Source organism: Tursiops truncatus, chromosome 10, assembly GCF_011762595.2.
Source record: "Tursiops truncatus isolate mTurTru1 chromosome 10, mTurTru1.mat.Y, whole genome shotgun sequence".
NCBI lineage: Eukaryota > Metazoa > Chordata > Mammalia > Artiodactyla > Delphinidae > Tursiops > Tursiops truncatus.
Genome location: NC_047043.1, coordinates 31,471,200 through 31,494,160, shown reverse-complemented (window position 1 = coordinate 31,494,160; position 22,961 = coordinate 31,471,200). Strand labels below are relative to the sequence as shown.

At 54.8% G+C, this 22,961-nt stretch overlaps 1 protein-coding gene across 1 annotated transcript in view; it reads left to right on the top strand.

Annotated features, from left to right (window-relative positions):
- Positions 1-14,076, top strand: part of TTBK1 (tau tubulin kinase 1) — a 35,917-nt gene extending 21,841 nt beyond the window's left edge. Inside the window, exons 13-14 of the mRNA XM_033863682.2 lie at positions 11,117-12,684; positions 13,352-14,076. Coding sequence (XP_033719573.1) covers positions 11,117-12,684; positions 13,352-13,751 — 1,968 coding nt within the window. The 3' untranslated portion in view covers positions 13,752-14,076. The remainder of the gene's footprint in view (positions 1-11,116; positions 12,685-13,351) is intronic.
- Positions 14,077-22,961: the final 8,885 nt, after the last annotated feature.

Here is a 22,961-nt window from a genome sequence, read left to right as displayed (position 1 = left end):
TGTGCGCATGCAGGGACGCTTATGAGTACGAGTGTGCTTATGTACGAGCATTTGTGCATGTGGCAGGGTTGTCACGGATAGATGCTCAGGCTGTGCGCGGCCATTTACATAGACCCTAACGTGAATGGCATCCACTGAAGTTGCACAGTGCTGCAGTCCTGTGTGTGTGGGTGTGTACGAGTGCGCATGTGTGTGTGTGTTAGGGAGTCAGAAACATGTCTGTGCAGTCCTTGGTAGTTTCCTATGTACCTACTATCATCCTGGCTCCTCTTTCTCCCTCCTTCCTCTCTTGATGTCTGCTTCCCTCCCAACTCATCTCCCTTCAACTCCTGTCTCTGGTTGCAGTAGAGGCCTCAGGGCCCCTGCCCCAGCCTAGGGATGCTGTAGTGGGTGGGCAGTGCCCCGAGCCAAACTGTTCTCCTACGTGGCTTGTCCATGTGAGCTAAGCCTGCACCCACCACTCTCCTTTCTCCAAAATCTGTTTCTTTTTGAGGATATCTGGGCCAAGAGCACCCTCTCCATCTAGGGATGAAAGCCAGACTCGGGCCCACCCCCATCCTGACTGCTCATTTTTGAACCTCCCCAAGTCCAAGCCTCTGTTGCCCTCCGGGATGTTTTGTGTGGCTCTGCATCCTGCGGCGGCAGAAGGTAGAGGAGGGTCAGGGTAGACCCTCAAGAAAAGAGGGAAAACACAAAGCACAAAGGTGAGGGGGTGGGATGGACAGTAGCCCTACTCCCCGTCTTCTGGCACTGCCCCCCTCTCTCCCTGCTACCCTCTGGCCCTCTTTCCATCCTCTCCAGCTAGTGACAGGGGCTGAAATGAAGAGGAGTCTGTCCACCAGCCACTCTAGAAGTCAGCAGCAGTGGGGTCAGGGCCCCTGTTATCTGGGACTAGATGAAACCAAGCACTCTGTTATCCGGCATTTCCTTCCAGAGGGGTCCACTACCCGACCCTGAGCACAGCTCCCACTCAGTGACCAGCACCCTGAGGTGCTCTAAGATCCCAAAGTGCCTTGTGACATATCAAAGACGGTGGCACTAGCTTCAGCCTCGTTTTAGCATTAAACACATATTTCTGTTTCCAAAGCTTTTGGAGGTGGGGAATCCTGTTTAGCAACCCCAAAGTGGCTGAATTTTCAAACACACACACACGCGCACACACACACACACACGCGCACACACACACACCAGAACTGATAACTGTGGGAGAGGGTGTGTCCTTTAAAGTAAGATCTTGATTCAAAACATTTTGTCCTTTGGGGGACATCCTTTTACGTGTCCTCCGTAGCGGAGGAGATACTGTCTTATAAGCCATAAAGCTCTGAACTAACAGGAAGTGATCTTGATAATATTGAGATTATCTCAGGGCCCCTGCCCCAGCCTAGGGATGCTGTAGTGAGTGGGCAGTGCCCTGAGCCAGACTGTTCTCGTGGATGTCTCATCCATGTGAGCTAAGCCTGCACCCACCACTCTCCTTTCTCCAAAATCTGTTTCTTTTTGAGGCTATCTGGGCCAAGAGCACCCTCTCCATCTAGGAATGATTACCTTTTGAAGGTAGTTTTGACTTTTGGAACATCTAAGGCCATTTGAAGCCACGTGTGTTGGAGCAAGTTCATGTGCAGCTCAGCCGACCCTGCGTGGTTTGGAGTTGGGGCGCCTGTCTCTAGGTCCCAGGCTGGGTAGGGACCTGCAGTGTTGTCAGGCTCCTTTGGGTTTCCCAAAGAAGAGGTCAGCGTGTTTCAAGAAATGATACCCTGCTTGGGGAAAGCACATAGCCTCCCCAAGGTCGGCTTTGAAAAGAAGCAGTACTCTTTGTTGTATTGGAAAACGATATTTTCATACTTTAAAGTCACACCCTGCATGTAGTGGTGGCTTCCAATTATGAATTAATTTATTTTATTTAACAGTCACTGGTGCACAGAGATTATTATGTGCCAGGCAGTGATCTAAGCACTTTACAAAAATAACTTGTTTAATCCTCACAATAGCCTAGGAAGTAGATCCCAGGATTATCTGCATTAAGTGGATTAATCAGAATATCTAATTTACAAAAGCGTATTAAAAACCCCACCAATGCCGAATAACTGAGGTCTTGTTTGACGGGAGTTTTAAAGCATTTTAGTCTGTGTATTGGTCTATTTACTGTCCTTTCTGGTTGGCCCCTCCTCGCTCTATCTAGGAAGAAGGAAGTTGTCTATGAGTCAGACTCTCCTTTCTTCTCCATCCCAGAGTCCAGGTGGGGGTCACTCCAGAGTACTGGGGTTGGTTGAAATGGCTGGACCCTGTCTCTCCAGAGACCCCAACCTCTCAATCCCACATGGCCCCAAGCATCCCATAGCAGCTCTGGGGATTAGATGGGTGGAGTAAGAGTTCTGGTGAGAAAGCAGGTGCTCAAAACCCTGTCCTCAGTGGTATTGGTGGAATCCTTGGGGTCAGGCTCACAGGCAGGGCAGGTACTGGCATTGGTGACCACTGACCATGGAGATGTGATATGTCACCAACTCACATGTCAACAGGAGCCGAGCAGTGTCAGGGAGAGGGCACTTGTGGGGATTGTGGTAAACAGAAGGACCACCACCAGTCCTCAGCTCAGCCAACTGTTGCCAGTATCTTCCAATTTTTAAGTGAAATCTCACAATTTTTAATTAGTGGCATCTAATTTTTTAAAAGCAACAACTTTTTAAAGAAAAATCACTGTGTGAGCTAAACAAAACCGGTTTACAGGCAGAGACCCTGAACTCAGTTTGAACCTCTCTGAGCCTGAGGACTCACTCACCCCCCCAAATCTATCCAAGGCTGTAGCACTCAAATGGGGGCAGTGTTCTGCCCCAGGAACTCAAACTGGGTGGGCTTCTTAAGAGAAGGCAGTTCGTGGCCAGTGGGGCTGTGTGCCGGGTGCTGTGTGTACATGTCAGTGAGCTCATGGTGTGTGTGCCTAAGTGTGTGTGTGGGCCGGTGGGTTTGTTCATGGCAAGTGGGGTCCTCCTCAGAGGACCAGTATTTTCTCTGTGGGACAGGAACCTGAGTCAGTGAAAAATGCTCTAGTAAATTCTCAGTAATGAATAGACACCCCCCCACCCACTTAAGGCAGCTTGGGTCACAGCAATAACCATTCAACACTCACCCCTGCCGCTAGCATCCCGAACCCAGCAATCTCCTTTGCGTTTCCAGTTGTGGGGAAAAGGGGAATAGCCCTGCCCAGCACATGGGGGAATAGCGGAAACTCTGAGCCATGCTGGTACCTTAACCCTTGCTCCCCCAGCCAAGAGGGGCAGGCCCCTCCAATCCCAGGAAAAGCCAGGGTTCCTCTCTGTGGAGGGGCCCAGGACCCTCCTTTGCTATTTCTCTCCTCTGCCCTGCTTAGATCTCCTTTTCTGGGGAGGGGTGGTGCTGTCTGCCCAGGCAGTGGTTGGGGGGGCCTGGGCTACTGGGGTGTGCAGAAAGAGCTGTGGCAATGTGTCTATATTGGGTGGCCAGGGGAGGGGACCATGCTTAGGGAGGATATGGGGGCCCCTGGCTGTGGGAGCATAATGCTGTATCTCCTGCTGTCCTTCGGTTGATTTGGTACCTGAGGATGGAAGAATAGACCTCTAAGGAGAGCCCGAACACCCCACCCCACCCCAAACTCCACTGAGATTCCAGCCCATAGGGCAGGAATCAGCCCACCCCCATGGGCAGTCCTTGGTAACAAGGAGTGTGGCAAATCACTCTTCTTAAGTTGGGGGGCACGTCCCCAAAGTTTGCATTATTCCCATTAGGGACAGAGGTGCCCCCTGGGACTGGTGGGGTCAGCCTCTGAAAATTGTAAAGCATCCTTCTCCCTAAGGGAGAGGCTCCCAGTCTGAGGACCACATCCCTCAAATATCCCAAATGGTTTCTCACACCACCCAGTGGGCTTCCCAGCTTAGGGAGCCCCTGGGCTTGAATGGCCCCAGCCCCCCAAGTGAGTAGTTAAGAAGCAGTGGGGGAAGAGGGGCAATGAAGCCCAAAGGACTATGGGAACCTTTCTAGACCTCCGCTTCCACTTGGTTCCGCCGTGCGTCCCACCACGTACCCTCCCTTCTACCTGCACAGGCTCTGAGGGTGGGGGGGCTTGGGGTTCACCTTGCCACGACTAACAGCCCCCCCCTCTCTCTCACACACACACACACACGCACACGCGCACACACACACACACACCCATAGCTGCAGGCACACTTCATGCACTCTCCGGACAGCAAACTAGCAGCCCCCCCGCCCAGGAGAGCACGAGGATCGTGTTTCCGGGCCCCTCTCACAGGTTTATCACTGTATCGGGACCCCCATCTACCACATTCCCCTTTGTCCGCGACCCCTGGACCCGCCCCCGCGGCCGTCGCACCACGAATGTATGTTCAGTCTTTTTAACTAGCTGCTAAGCGGCGTGATCAGGGTACCGCCAGGCCTCCGAGCCCCGGGCTCGAGACCCGCCCCTCACGCCGCCAGAGCTGCCCTCCCGGGCGCCCCGACGTGTGCGCCCGAGGGGGTGTCAGCCTCTGCGCCCCGCTCCCGCCGAGCTGCCTGCTGCTAAAGTCCTCCCCCGGGTTATCGCCCCCAGCCGCCCGCCGCCCCCGCCCCGCGCTGTGCTTGTGTTAGCTTCCCCTCCGCAGGCTCTCGGTCGCAGGGTCCCTGGCCCAGGGCGGGGCGGGGCTGGAGTGGTAGCTCGCCCCTCAGGGCTTCAGGGCAGGATGCTGACGAGGGCTGGGAGTGGAAGCTGGCCAATTCTCCGGGCTCGAAGAGCCCCTGTCGCCCACCCCTGATTCCAGTTACCTCACCGCCTACAGAGCTGCCCCCTCCCCCCGCTAAATAACTGGCCTTGCAATTGGATGCCAAAGAGCCCAGAGTTGAGGGGGACCCAAGCTTTGAGCCTAGGTCTCTCAGAGCCACCCAACACCCCCTTTTGGCCCAAGTCCCTGCGTCCATGTCTCCTGCCCCACCCCACTTACACCACTGAGGGCCCTGGGGGTCCCCAAACATGCCCCCACTTCCAGCTCTTCTCTCTTCCCACCCCCGAAAATAAAACTCAGGGACCAACATCTGCTTCCTTTGCACTTGCTCCGTCGACCCCTGCCCCCACACTTGGAGGGGCTTCCGAGGGTGAAGAGGCGGGGTTCGGGGCCCATGTGGCTGACAGTACTGAGCGAGGAGAGGGCTGGCCCCTGCCCCCTAAGAGGTGAGACTGGTGGAATGGGGGAAGCTCAGCCCTGGGGCCCACCTGAGCCCTTTCCCTCCAGGGACCCAAGGAGCCCCCTCGCATTGTTGGGAGACACTTCCTGATCGAGGTGGGGAGGGGAGCGAGGGATAGGAAGGGGATTGGTGAGAGGACCTCCCTCCCGGAGGTCCCGAATCCCAGCCTGTTTATTCCTGGGCTTCCCCATCCCATCACACCCCCCCCCGCCCCCGCATTTTGTACTGCAATAATACTGTATTATAAGCTTGCACTATTTCCCGACCCCGGCCAGCATAAGCATGCGCGAAAAACTCAAAACCACACACACACAGGAAGATGGGACGCTTTTTTTTTTCTTTCTCTCTCTCTCTCTCTCTCTCCGGGGTGCGTCCTCAGTGTACAAAGCGGCGTCGGGGGCGGGGGGGTGGTCCCGGGCCCGGGTAGAAGAGCATGCACTGAGACCCCGCCCCTAGACTGCGAGTACTGTACAAATCCAACACTTGAAACTGACACGCACACGCGCGGCGCCGCCGGGGAGGGGGGTGGGACACGGCCACGCACCCCCGCGCACACGGCCACGCACAGGCGGGGGTGGGGGGCGCCCCGCCTTCAGGCGTCGCTGTGCGAGGGATCTTGTGCCTTTTAAAGTCCCTGTATGTTAATGCAGACAATCCGGAGAGCTTGTGTACTACCAAATCCTGATTAAAGACGCCTTCCAGGAACCTGCGCTGCGCCTGCTTTCTTTCACCCTCCTCCTTCCTAACCCACCATTCGATGCAGAACCAATTCTGGGGTCGCCGGGCTGGGCAGAGGGCAGGGTCTAGTCTTCTGCTGACTCAGGGATGGGGTGGGGGGCAAACTCCAGATCAATGGATCCAGTCCCACTCCTCTTACCTCCGCTAAGACGGGCTAGATCGGGAGGGGACCGGAGGTTTCAGCCTAGTTGGACTTGAGCAACCCTCAGGAGGCGGCTGGCTGTCTCCTTTCATCCGCAGGAGGGCTTCGGGGGTGGACTCTGGTCTTTGGGGCCGACTCCAAATCGCCAACTTGCTGGAGGGGGGATGCGGAGTAGGAAGGTGGGCGTACTAATCAGTTTTCTATGGATCAGACAATTGAGGCCAAGTGTGTGCTGGGGGTGGGAAGCCAGAATGCCAGAGAGCCCTGTGGGAGGGAAGGGCACGGGAGCCTTCCCCCGTCCCCTGCTTTAATGGGGGGTCTGAAGTAGCCCTGGCTTGGGGGAGAATGGTCTGTTGAGGGGGATCAGTGAGAGAGTGGACTGTGCAGAGCCAAGGGAATGCAGGGATAGAATGTGGGTTGAGGGAGAACTAGGACAAGGAGAGGGGTGGGACTCAAAGGAGAGGATCGCAGAGACTTTGGAGACTGCAGAGAGAGGGTGAAAGTGGAGGGGGGCTCACCCTCTCTCTGTCCCCCACCCCACCCCTGCAAGCCTGCAGCCACAGCACCAAAAGAGGAAGATGCTTTTCTCGGGGCCTAAAGCAAGTGTGTGGGTAGAGGAAGGGCAAGCTGCAGCTGCATTTCTTGACCCGCAGAGCATTTAGAATGTCCCCATGCTGTCAGATCCTTGCCCTGGGGCAGCCAGGGAGGGGTTGGGGACACTGAGATCTGGGGGTCAAGTATGTGAGGATCTGTAGAGACCTAGGGTAGGCAGCTGCCTTCCCAGGTCATCTTACCCCTTCCATGCAGATGACTGCCACAGGCCAGTGTGCCCGGGGTGGGGGCAGCCCTGGGTGTGGGGTGGAGGAGCAGAGGGAGGGCTCTTGGCTTGGCAGACGTGGTTTGAGAATAGAGACCCGGACAGACAGATGAAGAATCTGGGAAAGGCAGAGGTGGGCAGAGGAAGCTACCCTGTTGACTTCTCACCTCCAATTTTCAGTCTGGGAAATTACGGCAATTGCGGGGGGGGGGTCCCCAGGGGAGGAGGGGAGATGGGAGGTATGCCCTGGGCAGCCGCTGAGGGAGGAGATGGGGCACTGCTGTGAGAGGCACAAAGCCCTCCCCGCCCTGCAGTGAGGGAGGGGCGGGGTGTCAGAGTTCACACTCCTCTTGTCCATCGGCAGCCCCCCTTCTTTGCCCTTGGGACTGTGGGCTGATGTGCAGTGCACAATGTCTGGGACTGGCTAGGGTCCAGGCAGGAGAGTTGCTCAATGCACGCTGTGTGGGGATGGGGGTATGTGGAGTAACCTGTCTCCAGCGTCAGTAGCAGAGAAGTCAAGGCTGAGGAGAGCCCAGTTTTGTTGGTGGCAGGGGCAGTTGGGAGTCTGGTCCGTCTACCTCTGTTCACTTCTCCGGCTGACTGGAGTAAACACGGGCTTGGGCTGAGTTCTGAAGCTGGTGAGGCCACATGCCGCTGCTCTGGGCTCAGCGGAGGCAGGGGCAGGGCTGAGGCTTTCATTCTCTCTGTCTCAGCTCCAAAGGCCTGCCTTTCCTCCTCCCACACTATTCACCCTCACCACATCTGCCTTTGGCCAAACTCCATTGGCTCACCAGGGAGCTTTGAAACAGGTTTCTGGGCCTCAACTCTGACCTACAGAATCTAGGGAGTAGGACTCAGGGCTCTGCTTTTTTAAAAAGCACCCCCAAGTCACGTTGTGCCAAGCATGCTGGAGTACCACGATAAGCAGACTGGAATCATAAAGGGCCACTGCCCTGGGAAGGGAGCAGGAAGGTGTGAGCTTCCCCAGACCCCGACTTCCGCTTGGTGACACCCAGCACTATTTCTTCCCTCTGAGACAGACTGGGAGAGTGTCACTGCTGTCCCCCTCCCATGGTGTCCTCAGGCCTATAGGGCCAATCACACAGAGGCTATCCAGTGACCGTTGGCTGATTGAATGAGCACAGGATCACATGGGCAAATGCATGAATACTCATTGGGCCCAGGCATCCAGGAGAGGCCAGAAGGGGCGTGGGAGGACCTCCCGCTCTCTGAGGAAGGAGGAACTTGAGCCCAGCCCTGGCCCTCCCCAACATGGAGCCAGATGGGGAGGGGCTTTGAAATAGAAAACCCAGCATGCCCAGGCCAGGGTGGGCTTGGCAGTGATCCATAGGGCAAACCTGTCCCTACTCTGAGGTTCACAGCTCTGCTAGAGGGCAGAGGGTCCTGAGTTTCTCCACGTGGGAGGATGGGAGGCCGGTGAGGCAGTGGAGAGAATCCTGAGCTCTGGGCTGCCCTGGGTGGTGTGCTTTGTGACTTGGGCATGTTGATGCTTCTCTCCAAGCCTCAGTTTCCCCGTCTGATATTATCGGCGATGCCTGATTTCCAGCTCTCATCCCTCATGTGATGGAAGGGGAGGGCTTTGAGATGAAAGGAGAGAGGGTTCCAGCTGTGATCATCTAATGTGGGCACTGTGAGGAGAGGATCCATCCTACGGATGGGGCTCTTCCTGAGAGATCCAAAAACTGGCCGGATGGCAAGGGAAACGGTGGTTCTAACAGGGATGCCCGAAGTGTCAGAGATGGGACAGGGAACATAGGCAGAGGTTCTGCTGAGAAAGAATGGCTTGGTGGGGCTGAAGGACATCCCTGCTGGGTAGGATGTATCTAGTGCTGGGTGGGTGAGCTCTGAGCCAGACAGGATAAAAACATAATCAGAACACACCCCCGAGTGTGCTGGGGTCCTGTCCAGTGTCTGATGCTATTTTGTCTTGCATCGCTCCTCCCCACTCCATCAAGGCCTCACTGATGGTCTGACTGTGAGGAAGATTATGGCAGTTAAGGAGGGGAGAAGTCACAGCCTCGAGCAAATCTTGGGCTTGGGGATTCCTTCCCCTCCACCAGCCTTTGGGCTGACTGCACAGAGACCTCAGCTGGGAGAGCCCCTTCTTTCCCCACCCCCCACCCCCCGCCCACAGGTGTGGCATCCAGGAGTTTCTGGGGTTGAGGAAGGAATCATTGATCTTCAAACCAGAGTGAGCAGGGTGGGGGTAGGAGGTGGGGGGCAGGGTGGGGAGGGAGCTAACATTTATCAGTCAACCGCTATAAGTCAGCCTCATGGCTAACATGACCTCATTTATGGTCACAGCCTTTGTGGAGAATGTATTATCCCCATTTAATTTCCTAATCTAAAGATTTCACACTCCATGAAAACAAGGACCAGATCTGTCTTGCTGATCCACAAATTCACAGCCTCTAACACAGCGGCCAAGGCAATAGACATTCAAGGACTTCTTGAATGAATGAATGAAAAACCCTTAAGAGGCTCAGTGTTTATCAAGAAAGAGAGCCATGTAAACACGTGTTTGTGAAATAGAGGGTGGAAGGTTCTGTAACGGAAGGATGTGGGAAAACAAGTAGAGTGATGAAGTCGGCTTGGTGGGTGGACAAGCAGCTTTTGGGGAAATGAGCTGTTTTAGCTGGGTCCTGGAGGAAGAATAGGAATTTGTCATGTCAATAGAGAGAGTGAGAGGACCCCCTGAGCAAAGGAAACTGCCTAGGGAAAGACCCAGAAGTGTGAGATGCATGAGGCATTTAGAGAACTGCTGGAACGTAAGTGGGGGACCAGAGGGTGCTGCTCAAAGTGAGGTTGGAGCACAAGGTAGGAGTCAGATCATGCGGTGGGGTGGGGACAAGTGGGGGGGGTGGGGATGCTCTTGTGCCAAGCCAAAGACTGAAACTGTCTCCTGAGGACTGTGGGACCCACCATAGGTTTCTGCAGGTTTGACGCAGACAGAAATGGGATCAGATTTAAGTTTCAGGAAGATCACTTGGGCAGCTGTAAAAAGAATGGATGGGCAATGCAGAATGGAAAAAGGCTGATGGCTGGGGAACCACGAGGCAGGACAGGGCTGTGCCCAGGGGCATAGGGCAGCAGACACAGATGTTCAAGAGGAATGCCTGGCAGGACTCCCTGAGAGTCTGGATGGCACCTGAAGGTGTTGGAGCCCCTCCAGGGCTTCTGGTCTGCCTGGGTTGTGTTTAGGAAAACAGAGGCCCTGTGTGTTCAAAAGGCTAACGAAGTGCTGGATACCATCGGTACCATCCCACCAGGAACAAAGCCATGTCCGCCCTAATGGGGCCTGGTGCATTGTGGGTGCCTGGGGATGTGTGTGATTGACAAGGGCAGAGCTAGAGAAGACACAGCAGCTGAGGTCCTGGTGAGATGGTCAGGCCTTTTGAGTCTGGAAGGAAGGGGGCTAAGGGCAGATGTGGCAAGAATCTAGAAAACCAAGGACATGCCATCACATTGCCAAGAACTCTGCACAAAGCTTCAAAGGGTAAAACTTAATCAAGTGAAAAGAAACTGCCTTTCACAGGCTGGCTGTGAGTTGTTGGAGGAAGTGTGGACTCAACACATACCTACAGAGGACTGGAAAATTCCTGGCTGTCAGGGGGTGGGAAGGGGGCTGGAGCTCCAGGGGCCCAGCCTGCACTTCAAGGGGTGGAGGACAGCCTGGACTTTGCCCTTGTCTGACAGGTTCTGGTGGCCCTGGTGGCCAGCTCCCTGGCTGCAGAGGAACTGTGCCCTGTGAGGAGGCAGTGAGGGCTGACCCAGACACTTGCTGCCTCTCTCTGGACCTGGTTTCCTACATGGTGGCTATGATGGCTTGCAGTTGTCATTTTCTTCTGTTGATTGAACTAGAGCTGCCTCTGGGTTTCAGGATACACATAGGATACAGAAGAGTGGGGGTAAATGGAAGACTGGTAGACAGAAAAGCCACCAGGATCAAGGCCTGGGACCTCAGGGGACCTGGAGCATGAACACAGTTATTCATCAGAGATTTATTGAGCACTTACTAGGTGCCAGGGACCATTCTAAGCCCTGGGGACAGAGCGATGAGCAAAACAGCCCCAGCATGTGCTCTAGTGGAACTCACAGTCTCGTGGGCCTCGTAGCCTGGGAGTGCAGTCGGGCCTTCTCCGGCCCAGGATGGGGGGGTGACCTCAGTGGGTCCCTGTGTGTGCCCCTTGCAGGTGTTCTCCGTGGCGCCCCCGTTTGAGGTGAATGGTCTCCCGCGAGCTGTGCCCCTGAGCCTGCCCTACCAGGACTACAAGAAGGATCTTTCCGATTACCGCGAACGGGCTCGGCTGCTCAACAGGGTCCGGAGGGTGGACTTCTCGCACATGCTACTTGCCACCCCGCAGGTCCCGCTGGCGCCTGTTCAGCCTCAAACGAATGGGAAGGAGGAAGAGGAGGAGGAGGAGGAGGAAGAGGAGGAGGAGGAGGAGGAGGAGGAAGAAGAGGAAGAAGAAGAGGAGGAGGAGGAGGAGGAGGAGGAGGAAGAGGAGGAGGAAGAAGAGGAGGAGGAGGAGGCAGTGGCCCTGGGGGAGGTGCTGGGGCCACACAGTGGCTCCAGCAGTGAGGGCAGCGAGAGGAGCACGGACCGGAGCCAGGAGGGCGCCCCGTCCACGCTGCTGGCCGATGATCAGAAAGAGTCCAGGGGCCGAGCCTCCATGGCTGACGGGGACCTGGAGCCTGAGGAGGGCTCCAAAACGCTGGTGCTCGTCTCCCCTGGCGACATGAAGAAGTCGCCTGTCACTGCCGACCTGGCCCCCGACCCTGACCTGGGCACTCTGGCTGCCCTCACTCCTCAGCACGAACGGCCCCAGCCCACTGGCAGCCAGCTGGACGTGTCTGAGCCAGGCACCCTGTCCTCTGTCCTCAAGTCTGAGCCCAAGCCCCCTGGGACCGGGACAGGGCCGGGGGCTGGGGCAGTGACCATAGGGGCAGGGGGAGTGGCAGTCACCTCCTCGCCCTTCACCAAAGTCGAGAGGACCTTTGTGCACATTGCAGAGAAAACCCACCTCAATGTCATGTCTTCTGGTGGACAAGCCTCCCGGTCTGAGGAGCTCAGCGCTGGGGGGGAGCTGGGCCTGGAGGTGCCCTCTGATGGAAGGGCTGTGGAGGAGGGGGCCTCCGTGTACCTGGAGAACGGCATTGCCCTATCAGGGCTGGTGAGCTGTGTCCTGTCCGCCCCCCCCGGGAGCAGCCCCTTGGAGGTGACCACAGACTCACTGCCCAATGGCCCAGCCCTTGCCGATGGGCCAGCCCCAGCGTCCCTGCTGGAGCCGGGTCCCGAGAAACTGGCCACCATCTCCCCCAGTCGCCAGGCCAGGCCAGGCCCTCGCCCCAGGAGCCGAATCCCTGTCCTGCTGTCTGAGGAGGACACAGGCTCGGAGCCCTCAGGCTCACTGTCGGCCAAAGAGCGGTGGGGCAAGAGGGCGCGACCACAGCAGGACCTGGCGCGGCTGGTGATGGAGAAGAGGCAGGGCCGCCTACTGCTGCGCCTGGCCTCTGGGGCCTCATCCTCTTCCAGTGAGGAGCAGCGCCGTGCCTCTGAGACGCTCTCAGGCACAGGCTCGGAGGAGGACACGCCTGCCTCTGAGCCCGCGGTGCCCAGGAAAGCCGGGCGGGCAGCTGCCACCCGGAGCCGGATCCCCCGTCCCATCAGCATACGCATGCCCACGCCTGCCGCAGCCCAGCAGCCCCCTGACAGACCCCAAGGTGCGGCCCCAGCATCTGACACAGCCATCACCAGCAGGTGAGAAACTGCTGCTAGTCCCAGGGCAGGCAGAGGGTGACTACAGAAGGCCTCCACCGGCAGACGCTTCCCTGGAGCCAAGGGCCATTGATAATTCAGGAAGGACCCTCAGCCACACCCCCTGTCCACCCCCTCCCCAACTAAGTCTCTCTTCTGACTCAGGTCCCAGCCCTCTCACTGGGCTCAAGGGAGTGGCTGCAGTGAGTGTGTCTGGAGGGGTTCCAAGGAGGCCAGGCTTGGGAAAAGGTTGATGGGGGCCAGTGGGGTGCACACACAGCCTCTGGCGTGCCATGGGGCATTTGAGGCCAAAGGATAAAGGCCAGAATAGCTGGGAGAAAACATTATTCATATTAATATAAACATGGGTATATAATAGAGTAGAATGTAAAATCCACGCGAATTTTAAAGATAAAACAGAGACATCAAACAAAGCCTGGAGCAAGCTCTTTTGGTAGCAGCCTGGGAGTGTGTGGCCCTTAGAGGTCCCGTTCTGGAGGATGGGGCACCATGCCTCAGTTTATCCATCTGTGCCAAGGTCTCCTCAGTTTCATCCAGCTCTGAGGATGCAGGACTCTGGAGCTCATTGCCCAGAGAGATTCTGAAAATGTCTTTTTGTTTCTTTGCCCTCCTCTTGTCTCTTGCCTTCTGCCCTCCGCACCTCCCGCAGGCTCCAGCTGCAGAAGCCCCCAGGGACGGCCATTGCTGCTGACCTCCGTCCCAAACAGCCGTGGCCCGGGCCCAGGGCGAGCCGTGGCCCGGGCCCAGGGCGAGCCCAAGCCGGCACCAGGCCCCCAGCCCCGCGCAGTCCCGGCCTCCCCGCCTCCTCCGCGCACCATCCCAGCGCCTCCCCCCGGAGCCGGTCCCTGTCCCGCAAAGAGAGCCCCTCCCCGTCGCACCAGGCCCGGCCGGGGGCCCCCCCACCCCGGGGCGCCCCGCAGGCCCGGGCCCAGCCTGAAGGCACCCCCTCCCCGGGGGCCCCCAAGAAAGGACCCAGAGGGAAACTCCAGACTCAGCGCGCAACCAAAGGCCGGGCGGGGGTTGCGGAGGGTCGGGCTGGGGCCAGATAATGACGCGCGCGGCGCTCCGTGGCCCCTCACCCTCACCCCGGCCCCCCACCTGCAGCCGGCCACACTGGAACAGCTCCCAGCACAGCCTTACGCGCCTGACGCGCGCCACCCGCGGCCCCAGCTTCCTGCCTGCACCCGCGAGGACGCGCGCCAGCACACGCCGCGCCCACCCGCCGGCCCTGCGGAAGGGGACGCGGCGCCGCGGCGGGAGTGTCCGCCTCCCCATCCTCCCCTGTCTCCGCCCCTCCCCCTGCTGCCCTTCAGGTGGGGCAGGCTCACCCTACGCCCCGGGGAAGGCTCAGCGACTCTTCACCAAGGACTCCACGAATGGGGACGCCCTGCTAACCACCAGGCCTCTGCTGCTCTCCAAGCCCCCCCAGGGAACTCTGCTTACACATCCTGCGGCGCCTTTCCCTCCTCCTGACCCTCATCCAACCAAAGCTACACGCCCCAACCCTTTCGGAAAGGCAGCCTCAAATTCCAGAAGTGGAGGCTCCAGCCTCCCACTAGGGGTTAATCTCACATCTCCCGGGAGCTGTGGTGGTTGGAAAGGGCTCTTCTCAGCTGCCAGATGGGGGTTGGGGAGGTGAGACCTAGGAGCCATTGGTCTACTGTGGTGTGAGGAGGCAGGTCTGACCTGCCCCAAAGTCAGTCATCCTGGACACCCCTGTAGGAGGCAGTGGACAGGTGATGGGGGAAGGGTGCTCCCTTGCGCCTCTAGGGTGCCAAGACCCCCTCCCCCTTAGTTTGTGTGGGACCTCAGTGGGAACCATCAAGTGTGTGTGGGCTGCCTTCCTGGGCAAGTGTTTCCCAATGGGAAGTTAGAGGGGGGCTTTAAAAAAGGTTTCACCCCTTCCCTTTGTCCCCGGATCTAGTGCTCAGGATCCCTCACCATCAGGAATTCCTTCTTGCCATCTAACCTCAATCTTGCCTACTGCAGTTTCAGCCAACTTCTCTCTCTCCTGAATTCAGTGGAGGTGGAGAACGGCTGGTTATCATCTTCTCTGCACTGGCCCTTTGGAGGTTCAGGGACTCAGTTCTAGCTGGGTCACCATGCCTGTCCTCCTGCCTGTGGGGAGTAGGCTGGATCAGACCATCATCTCCCCCAGTGGGAGAGAGAGCAGAAATAGGCAGACAGACAGCTGGCCCCTGGACTCAAGGCAGAAAGGCCCTTTTAACTTCCAGATTGTATGCTTGTGTGATAGGTCCAGCCCCAGTCCCCTCCGCCTCCAGCTCACCCTTCAGCCTGTCCCCTCTTGTCCTAATCCCAGCCCATGTGGCTGAGCAGTCCCTGCAGCGGGTGAGGCCTCTGCTGCTCCGTGAATGGATACGGGGCCTCCTCCTGGGTCTGGCTCCTGCATAGTCCATCCCAACTCATCATCAGCCTCAACTGCCTACATCTGGGCCAAGGGGCTGCAGGAGGGATAGCCAACCCTGCCTATCTGGGACAGGTCCCCTGCAGGCCTTCTCCATCCTCAGCACACACAGCCTCTGTCCCCTGGCCTGGCCCCTCTGTTCTTCCCTGGGTCATAGACAGCAAGGCAAGACAACCAAGGGAAGAGGAAGAAAGGTCCCAGCCTGCCCCAGTGATCTGGCAGCATCCAGCCACCATCACTTAGAAGGATGCCCGTGAGGAAATTGGCCCCGAGAGAAGCCTGGTGGTGCCAGCTGAAGCCCCTGATGGAGAGTCGGCAGCTTGGGCAGCTGCTTCTATGCCAAGGTGGTGGTTTCTCTGCAGACCAGCCCAGGGGAGGACTCCAGGGTGGATGGCCTTCGAGATTCACCCAATGCTGACGCAGAAGCTCCCAGAACACTCAGGAAACCTCTCCGGACAGAGCCCTCTTTGTCAACCCGAGACCCTCCCAAGGCCTCTGTTGCCCTCTGGATCCAGCAGAGGGGGTGGAGGAAGGGCCACTCCCTCCCACCTAGAGCTTCTCCGAATGACAATCAGCTCGTGCCAGGTGGGGACCCGGGCATGACCCCTGGTGCCCAGGTCCTGGGCCTGCTCCTTGCCACCAACCGAACTGTGAATGTAGGGCCCCCAGCCTCACCCCTGCCCCAGGACCAACAACACCCTGGTTTGGTGTTGGGAGGGAAAAGGGGGCGGCCTGAGAGAGCCCCAGGCCCATCCCACCCTCTCGCTTCACCCAGCACTGGAGCTGGGCAGAGACACAAAACCCTGTCTGCCTTTGGGATTCCGGACCTCCCTAGGGCTCCCAACTGACCTCAGGCCTCTGCGTCATTGAATGTCACTGAGGTGGGGGGAGGAGAGGAAGGGGCGAGTGTGCGAGGGGGCTAGGGGACTGACTCTGCTCTTCTCCCTCAGAAGGATCCAGGGCAGAGGAAACCACACCTTCCAGTGCCCCCACCCCCAGCTGCAGCTTCTTCCCCCTTGGGCACCCATTCCCTGCCACCAAGCCTTCCCAGTCCTGAGCGCCTTCTCTATAAAAGAGTGTCACACCACCACCACCACACCCCTCCAGCATTTCCTCATCACCACAGCCTGTGTCACTGGCTCGGATGCAGGTCTGCTCACCCCAAAACATGCCTCCCCTCCCCAGCCGCACTGTGCACGAAGAAGGTGCAGGCGAGGAGCCGGGCCCCAAACACGTGGGCTGCCCCCTTCCCAGATCCTCGCAGGGGCCTGGCTTGCTCAGTCTTCTCAGCTCCGGGGACCAGCCCTGGTGGTCATGGGGTAGGGGGCAGAGAGTTGCCCTTGCCCTCTCCCTGGGGAAGCCACTGAAGAATGTTTACATGCCAAAAAGAATGTAACACCCTCCCCCACCCCTCCTAGTCACTGCATGGCCTCTGCCCACCTTGCACCTGTCCACCCGCCACCCCCACCCCCTGGAAGCCCCTGTCATGATTAGATCGGGTCTCGGAAGGGAAGTAGCCATCACACCATTAAAAAGCCTGTGGACCTTTCTTTCTGTTGGCCTGGACTCTTTTTCATTTGGGAGAGAGGGCAAAGCCCAGGCCCTGGGGCTGGGGGTAGACAGGAGAGAAGAGAGCAGGTTGGTGGGAAAGTGGGGAGGGACTGTCATGGAGGCAGATTGTCTACAGAAAAGGATATGGAAGCTCAGGATGGATACTGGAAATTTGCTCAGGCTTACGCTGGTGGAAGGGGATGGTCCTGCTGTCTCTGACAGCAAAGCTCAGGCTCTCTTGGCTCCCCTGGCTCCCAGAGACTCTAAGTCTAGCTTTGTGCAGAGAGGGAGGGAGGGAGAATTTTCATTGCCCCCCAAATTAACAGACAAAAATACAAGTGTTTGGAAAACCATAAAGTACAGCAGCTTACAGGCAAGGAAGATAAATGGTCATTATTCTAACAAAACCTATGTAAATCACAAATGAACAGAGCCTCCACTCCTAGAAATGTATCCTATGGATATACTTGTAAACTTGCAAAATTATATGTGTCCCAAGTTATTCATGGCCGCACTCTTTGAACTCTGCAAAGCCTCACCTGCAATTCCGAAAGCCAAAAGTTTCTGAAACTTGGGAGTCTCCCCATTAGATTGGCATAAACTCATTTGGTAACAAAACCTGCCAAGACCGTTTATAGTCTTTATTAATTCCATTTACCATACATGTTTGCAGTGGAAATATTCATGTGTTTGCACGGCGCTGCCTTAGATCCTACTAGGGTGTTTCATGATATATGGAATATGCACCGAGTTGCCTTTCTAAATATAAATATATTCTGGATTCTAAAAGATTTTCGATGGTTTGGGTAAGAGACTGCAGACCTGTAAAAGCAAGTGCTCAGAAGTCATCTAAATGTCCGTTAATTGGGGCCTGTTAGTAGAACATGGCCACCCGTGTGACATCGCGGGGTACTGTGAAGCTCTACCATGAAGGAGGCGGCTTTTTGTGTACAGTAAAAGAACTGTGTGTGTAATGTCCAGCTGGGCAGATGAGTTAGAGGCCTCTGGCTGCTCTGGGAGGCGAGCTGGGGGGAGGGAGGCTGCCGTGTAGTGTACTCGCTGTACTTCTTGCATTTTGGACCCTAGGTTCACTACGTGTGAATCTTTCACCTAGGCAATACGTAAATAATTTCTGTCCCAGGGTAGGCTCCCAGCCCTGTCTGAGATCAGAGAGAGAAGGGCCCAGGCTTTGATGTCCTGCTCTCCCTCCGAGAAGACCACTCCACCACCGCTCTGACATTCCAGAACCTGTGTAACCATCTCCTGTTTCCCTCCGTGACTTCCTGGGCCCCCCTTTCTTTTGACGCGATGCAAGGGGGCTCTAGGGTCTGATTCACTAGCTGTCGGTGGGGCCCCCACGTGCTTTTACCTTCCTTCTTGTTCAAACATGTCAAAAGCAGGTCATATTTGTAGTAAAAAGGCAAGTGCTAAAAGCATATAAAATCAGACATGAAAGCCTCCCACCCACAGATGGGACCATCTACAGGTGGCCCCTGTGACCCACTTGCTGTACACCATCTCAGACCTTCTTTTATGTTTATAATAATAGCACTCTCTCCACATATATTTCTTATAAATAGAGGAGCATGTTACACCTACTATTCGGAAACATGATTTTTACACCCAGCAATGTCTTCAAATACAGATCTTCCTTGTGTTTAGTACATCATAGAGTTGTACAACCAATCATCACAATCAATTTTAGAACATTTCCATCACCTCAGAAAGAAACTCCATACCTATAGCAGTCACTCCCATTTCCCCCCAACCCCTCTAGCCCTAGGCAATCTACTTTCTGGCTCTATATAGATTCGCCTGTTTTGGACATTTCATATCACTGGAATCACACCCTATGTGGCTCTTGTGACTGCCTTCTTTACACAGCATGTTTCCAAGGTTCATCATATTTAGTTTTTTATCAGTACTTCATTCCTTTTCAGGGCTGAATGATATTCTGTTGTGTGGATAGACAACATTTTGTTTATCCAGTCATCAACTGATGGACTTTGGGTTGCTTCTACCTTTTGGCTATTATGGATAATGCTGCTATGAACATTCATTTACGAGTGTTCGTGTGAGCATATGTTTTCATTTCTCTTGGGTCTATATTCTAAGTATATAGGTAGAATATAGAAGTAGAATTGCTGGGTCATATGGTAACTCTATGTTTCATATGTTGAGGAATTCCCAAACTTTTCCACAAGGGCTATACCATTTTACTTTCCCACCAGCAATGTAGGAGGATCCTCGTGTTCTTTTTAATGGCTACGTAATGGTCCATGGCATGAATGTTCTATCATCTATCTAACCAGCTCCACATTGTGCTTTCATTAGAGTCTTTCCAACTTCTCACTATTTCAAATAGTGCCAAAATCAACATCCTGGCTCCAATCTTTGCTTACGTCTAATTCTAGGAGAAATCCCCAGAATAATCAAGTAGATGAAAAATATCTTGTTCTATTTTTTAATTTCTTTTATTATTATGAATGAATGAAAGAATGCCAAGGACTATTCATTCATTGTTGTTTAGAATTCCTTCAATCATTCATTCGTTCAACTAATTCTGAGCCCCACATGTACCAGAAGCTATGCCAGACATGGGACACCATCCAGGAACTGAGACAAGGCAGAGTGTGCCCTCTAGGAGGTGGCTGTAAATTAACTTTCACTTTACACGAGGCTCTATGTGCGCTGATACCTGAGGCTCAGGTAGGGCCTCCCAGGTCAGACTGCAAACTTGAAGGAAGGCCCTCCGACGAATATGACTCTTAGACTGAATTTTGAAGGAGAAACAGGAGTTGGGCACGTAGAGAGCAGCGGGGGCAAGGTGTGGAGGTGTGAGGACTATGTGTGGTTCAGTGTGGTGGTCACTGGTGTGATTCGGGGAGTAGAGAGAGGAGTGAGGGGGGGCAGGACCAAGCCTGTGGCAGGAGTGGGCTACGCCAAGGAGGACAGCTTTAGAGGGTTACAGAGAACCCCTGCCCGCCCTCCTCCCCCAGGAACCTGAGACCTGCGAGGCACACTCACTTCCCTCACAGCTTGGCTCCACAGGTGAGGACCTGCCCAGCCCCCTGCTGACCTTCTCTCCACTCCCTCAGAAAGACTGTCTTTTCTGTTCTAGGGCCAAGAGAGCTCTGAGGACAGCGGCACAGAGAAATGAGTGGCTTGAGCAAGGTTCCTCAATCAGGGGCTTGATAGGGGCCAAAAGACCCAGGACACTGGAGGGGACTTTGTTAGTAAAGAGAGGTCCATGGGGGACACTCTGGAAAAAAGAGACCAGAGTGGGAACGTGGAGGGTGTCATGTCTCTGATCGTCATACACTGGGGCCTGCTGAGATTTTCCCACTGTCTACTCAGGAGTCAAGGCCAGGATAAGAGCTGAGACCAAGCCAAGACTGAAGGGTGGTCAAGATGAACTTCTAAGTCCTCAGCCGATGCAGGAGCCTAGTCTTGCCCATGGTGATGTGCTGATGGGGGAGGAGAATCTGCATGGTCATTGGAATTTGGCCATTAGTCAGAGGGAAATATGAGACAAGCACATTTTCATCCGTTCCAGGTGGCATCTTCTGCATTCCTCTCCATCCCATGTACAATTAAGCCCGAAGTAGTGTAACATCACCCATTGTCACCACCATCAATTTTACCACAATCACCACCTCTATCTCCATTACCTGCTTCTAACTCTATTACCCACCACTACCAGCACCCTTATCACTCAAATCACAGATACCCTTCTCCATCAGCTGCAGTCACCACCACCATCACCATCACCACTACTAGGCTCTGATGACACGATTAACAAGAGAGACAAAATTCTTGTTCTCCAGGAGCTTATATATCTTCAACATGACCACCACCACCATTATCACCATCATCACCACCACTGCCCTCATAACCACATCACTATTACCACTATCCCTAGCCCCATACCCTTCATCCCTATTCCAGTCACCATCATTTCTGCCATCAGTATGCCCACCTCCATCACTGGTATACCATCCATCCCATCACCATATTTCCCACTACAATGGATTCTGTCATCACCACCATCATCAATGTAGGAAATGATTACTTGGGTTGTAGCAATGATTAATGGTCAGTGAAGCCCCAAGTAAGATAGGGAGGTCACTCAGTGGAGAGAGAGGAAAAAGAGTAAGAAACACTAAAGTGTAAGAAGTCTCTATTGCAGGCAATCCCAAATAGGGAATTGTTTACCCCAGGAACTTATTCTTTCCCAAACCCTCCAACAGTTCTAGTGTAATTTCAAGTAAGGAGTTGTTTTTCCCATGCACAAGGCTCCTTCTCATCTAGTCTGGTATAAATGAGGGTCTCCTTCTATCTTGGCCTCTGAGCCCAAGTTTGGATTCCCAGGTTGGAGGGGCATGGGGATGGTTAAAAATTTAATCAAAACCAGCTCTTGACTGGTGATTCAGAGCTGATCAGTACTCTGGTTAGACTCCTGGCATTTCCTACCTTGCTTGTCCTTGCTTTTCCAGCCTCCAAACATCATGGTCATTATCACCACCATTCCTTGATGACATCAGAGAGGAGAGCTGCCATATGGGGTGGAGGCAGGGAATAAGATGAAGCTGGTGGTACAGTTAATGTCAAATTACTCTCTGTAGAAAGGGGCTTCAGATTTATATCTGAGTTGCCTAGAAGCCAATGCAAAGAGAGAGAGGTGACTATTAGCTACGTCTCATGTTAAGGCAGGAGAGAACCCTCCACTGTGAAAACGAAGGCACCACAGCCAATGCCCAGGGTTGGCCTCACTGGCTGTTCTCTCTGGCTGTGGAAAAACCTCAGAGTATTCCCCTGTGGAGTCGCTGGAGGGACCATGGTGATGAGATGGCTGCAAAACTTACCTCTCAGGAACCGCAAACAGTTATGGTATTTTATATTTTTATAGAAATGATTACATAGTATCAAATGAGGGAGGAACCAACAATGTGGGGGTCACATATGGGTGAGAGCAAGAGGGAAAGAGTTTCTCACTCTTGAGCTGGTCTCCAGAGTGGCTGGGGCACGCACCAGGTGAATAGGAGGGAGGCCAGGGCTGCCTTCAGGACCGCACCCAGAGTACTGGAGGGAATGGGGCATGGTGGGGAGGGGTCAGAGACAGGCTTGGGGAGAGGAGTCATATGGAGGGTCATATGGGCCAAGCTAGGGAGCTGGACTTTCACCCTCCAGCAGAGGGAGCTGGTGAGGAGTTTTTTTGTTTGTTTGCTTTTGATGTGGACCATTTAAAAAGTCTATTGAATTTGTTACAATATTGCTTCTGTTTTATGATTTGGTTTTTTGGCCACGAGGCATGTGGTATCCTAGCTCCCTGACCAGGGATTGAACCCGCACCCCCTTCATTGCAAGGCGGAGTCTTAATCACTGGACCGCCAGGGAAGTACCACGGTGAAGGGTTTTAAACAGAGATATTACCCTGTCAGATTTGTGTTTTAAAATGTTCATTGTGGTGGGTGTGTTGAGAGGGGTGAGACTGGAAGCAGGGGGGGTTGTATCACTTATTTTAACCCTCTCACCAGACTGCATGCTCACTGGGGGCAGGGACTGTGGCCAAGGCATCATTGTACCTTACAGAATGCTGAGGTTGCACAAGAGGCTCAATATCTTTTACTATTATCACCTTCTGTCACCACCACCAAATCACTGCCCTCACTCCCAAGCCTATTAGCATCACCATTAACACACACCATGTCAACAATTTAGCTCTTTTCCCAGAGCTTTCTCAGTGAGCCCAGCTTAGGGCAAACTGGAACATCTCCAGCTCAGCAGCTTGGGTCAAAGGCCTGGGCAAGAGTCAGGGGTCCTGGTCCTCTCTCCAGCTCTGCTGCTGAGTCACTGTGTGAACCCAGCAAGCCGTGTTCCCAGCCTCCCAAACAGTTTATCTTAACTCTTCAAAGTGGGGGGTAGATTAAATAAGAGGTTTTCAAATGTTTTTGTCGCTTAGGCTCTTTAGAAGCTTATTTGCCAACCTGGTGTTTGGAGAATCAGATCAGAATAAATCTGACATTGCTGGCTTTCTCTGTGCTTTCGCGGCAGGGGGACATGAATGAGAACTGAGTGGGGAGTCAGACAAATTCTGAGTCTTAGGCATTCATTGCAGGCAACTATGCCAGGACCTTGGCAAACCCTTTCCTTCCCTACCACCACCACCCACCCCCCAGACACCACGGGGTAATCTAGGAAGCTCCTGAAATAGGGACAGAGGGCAGGCAGAAGGGACTGTGTATATGAGAAGAGCCCCTGAGTGAAGAAGTGGGAGGGTGAT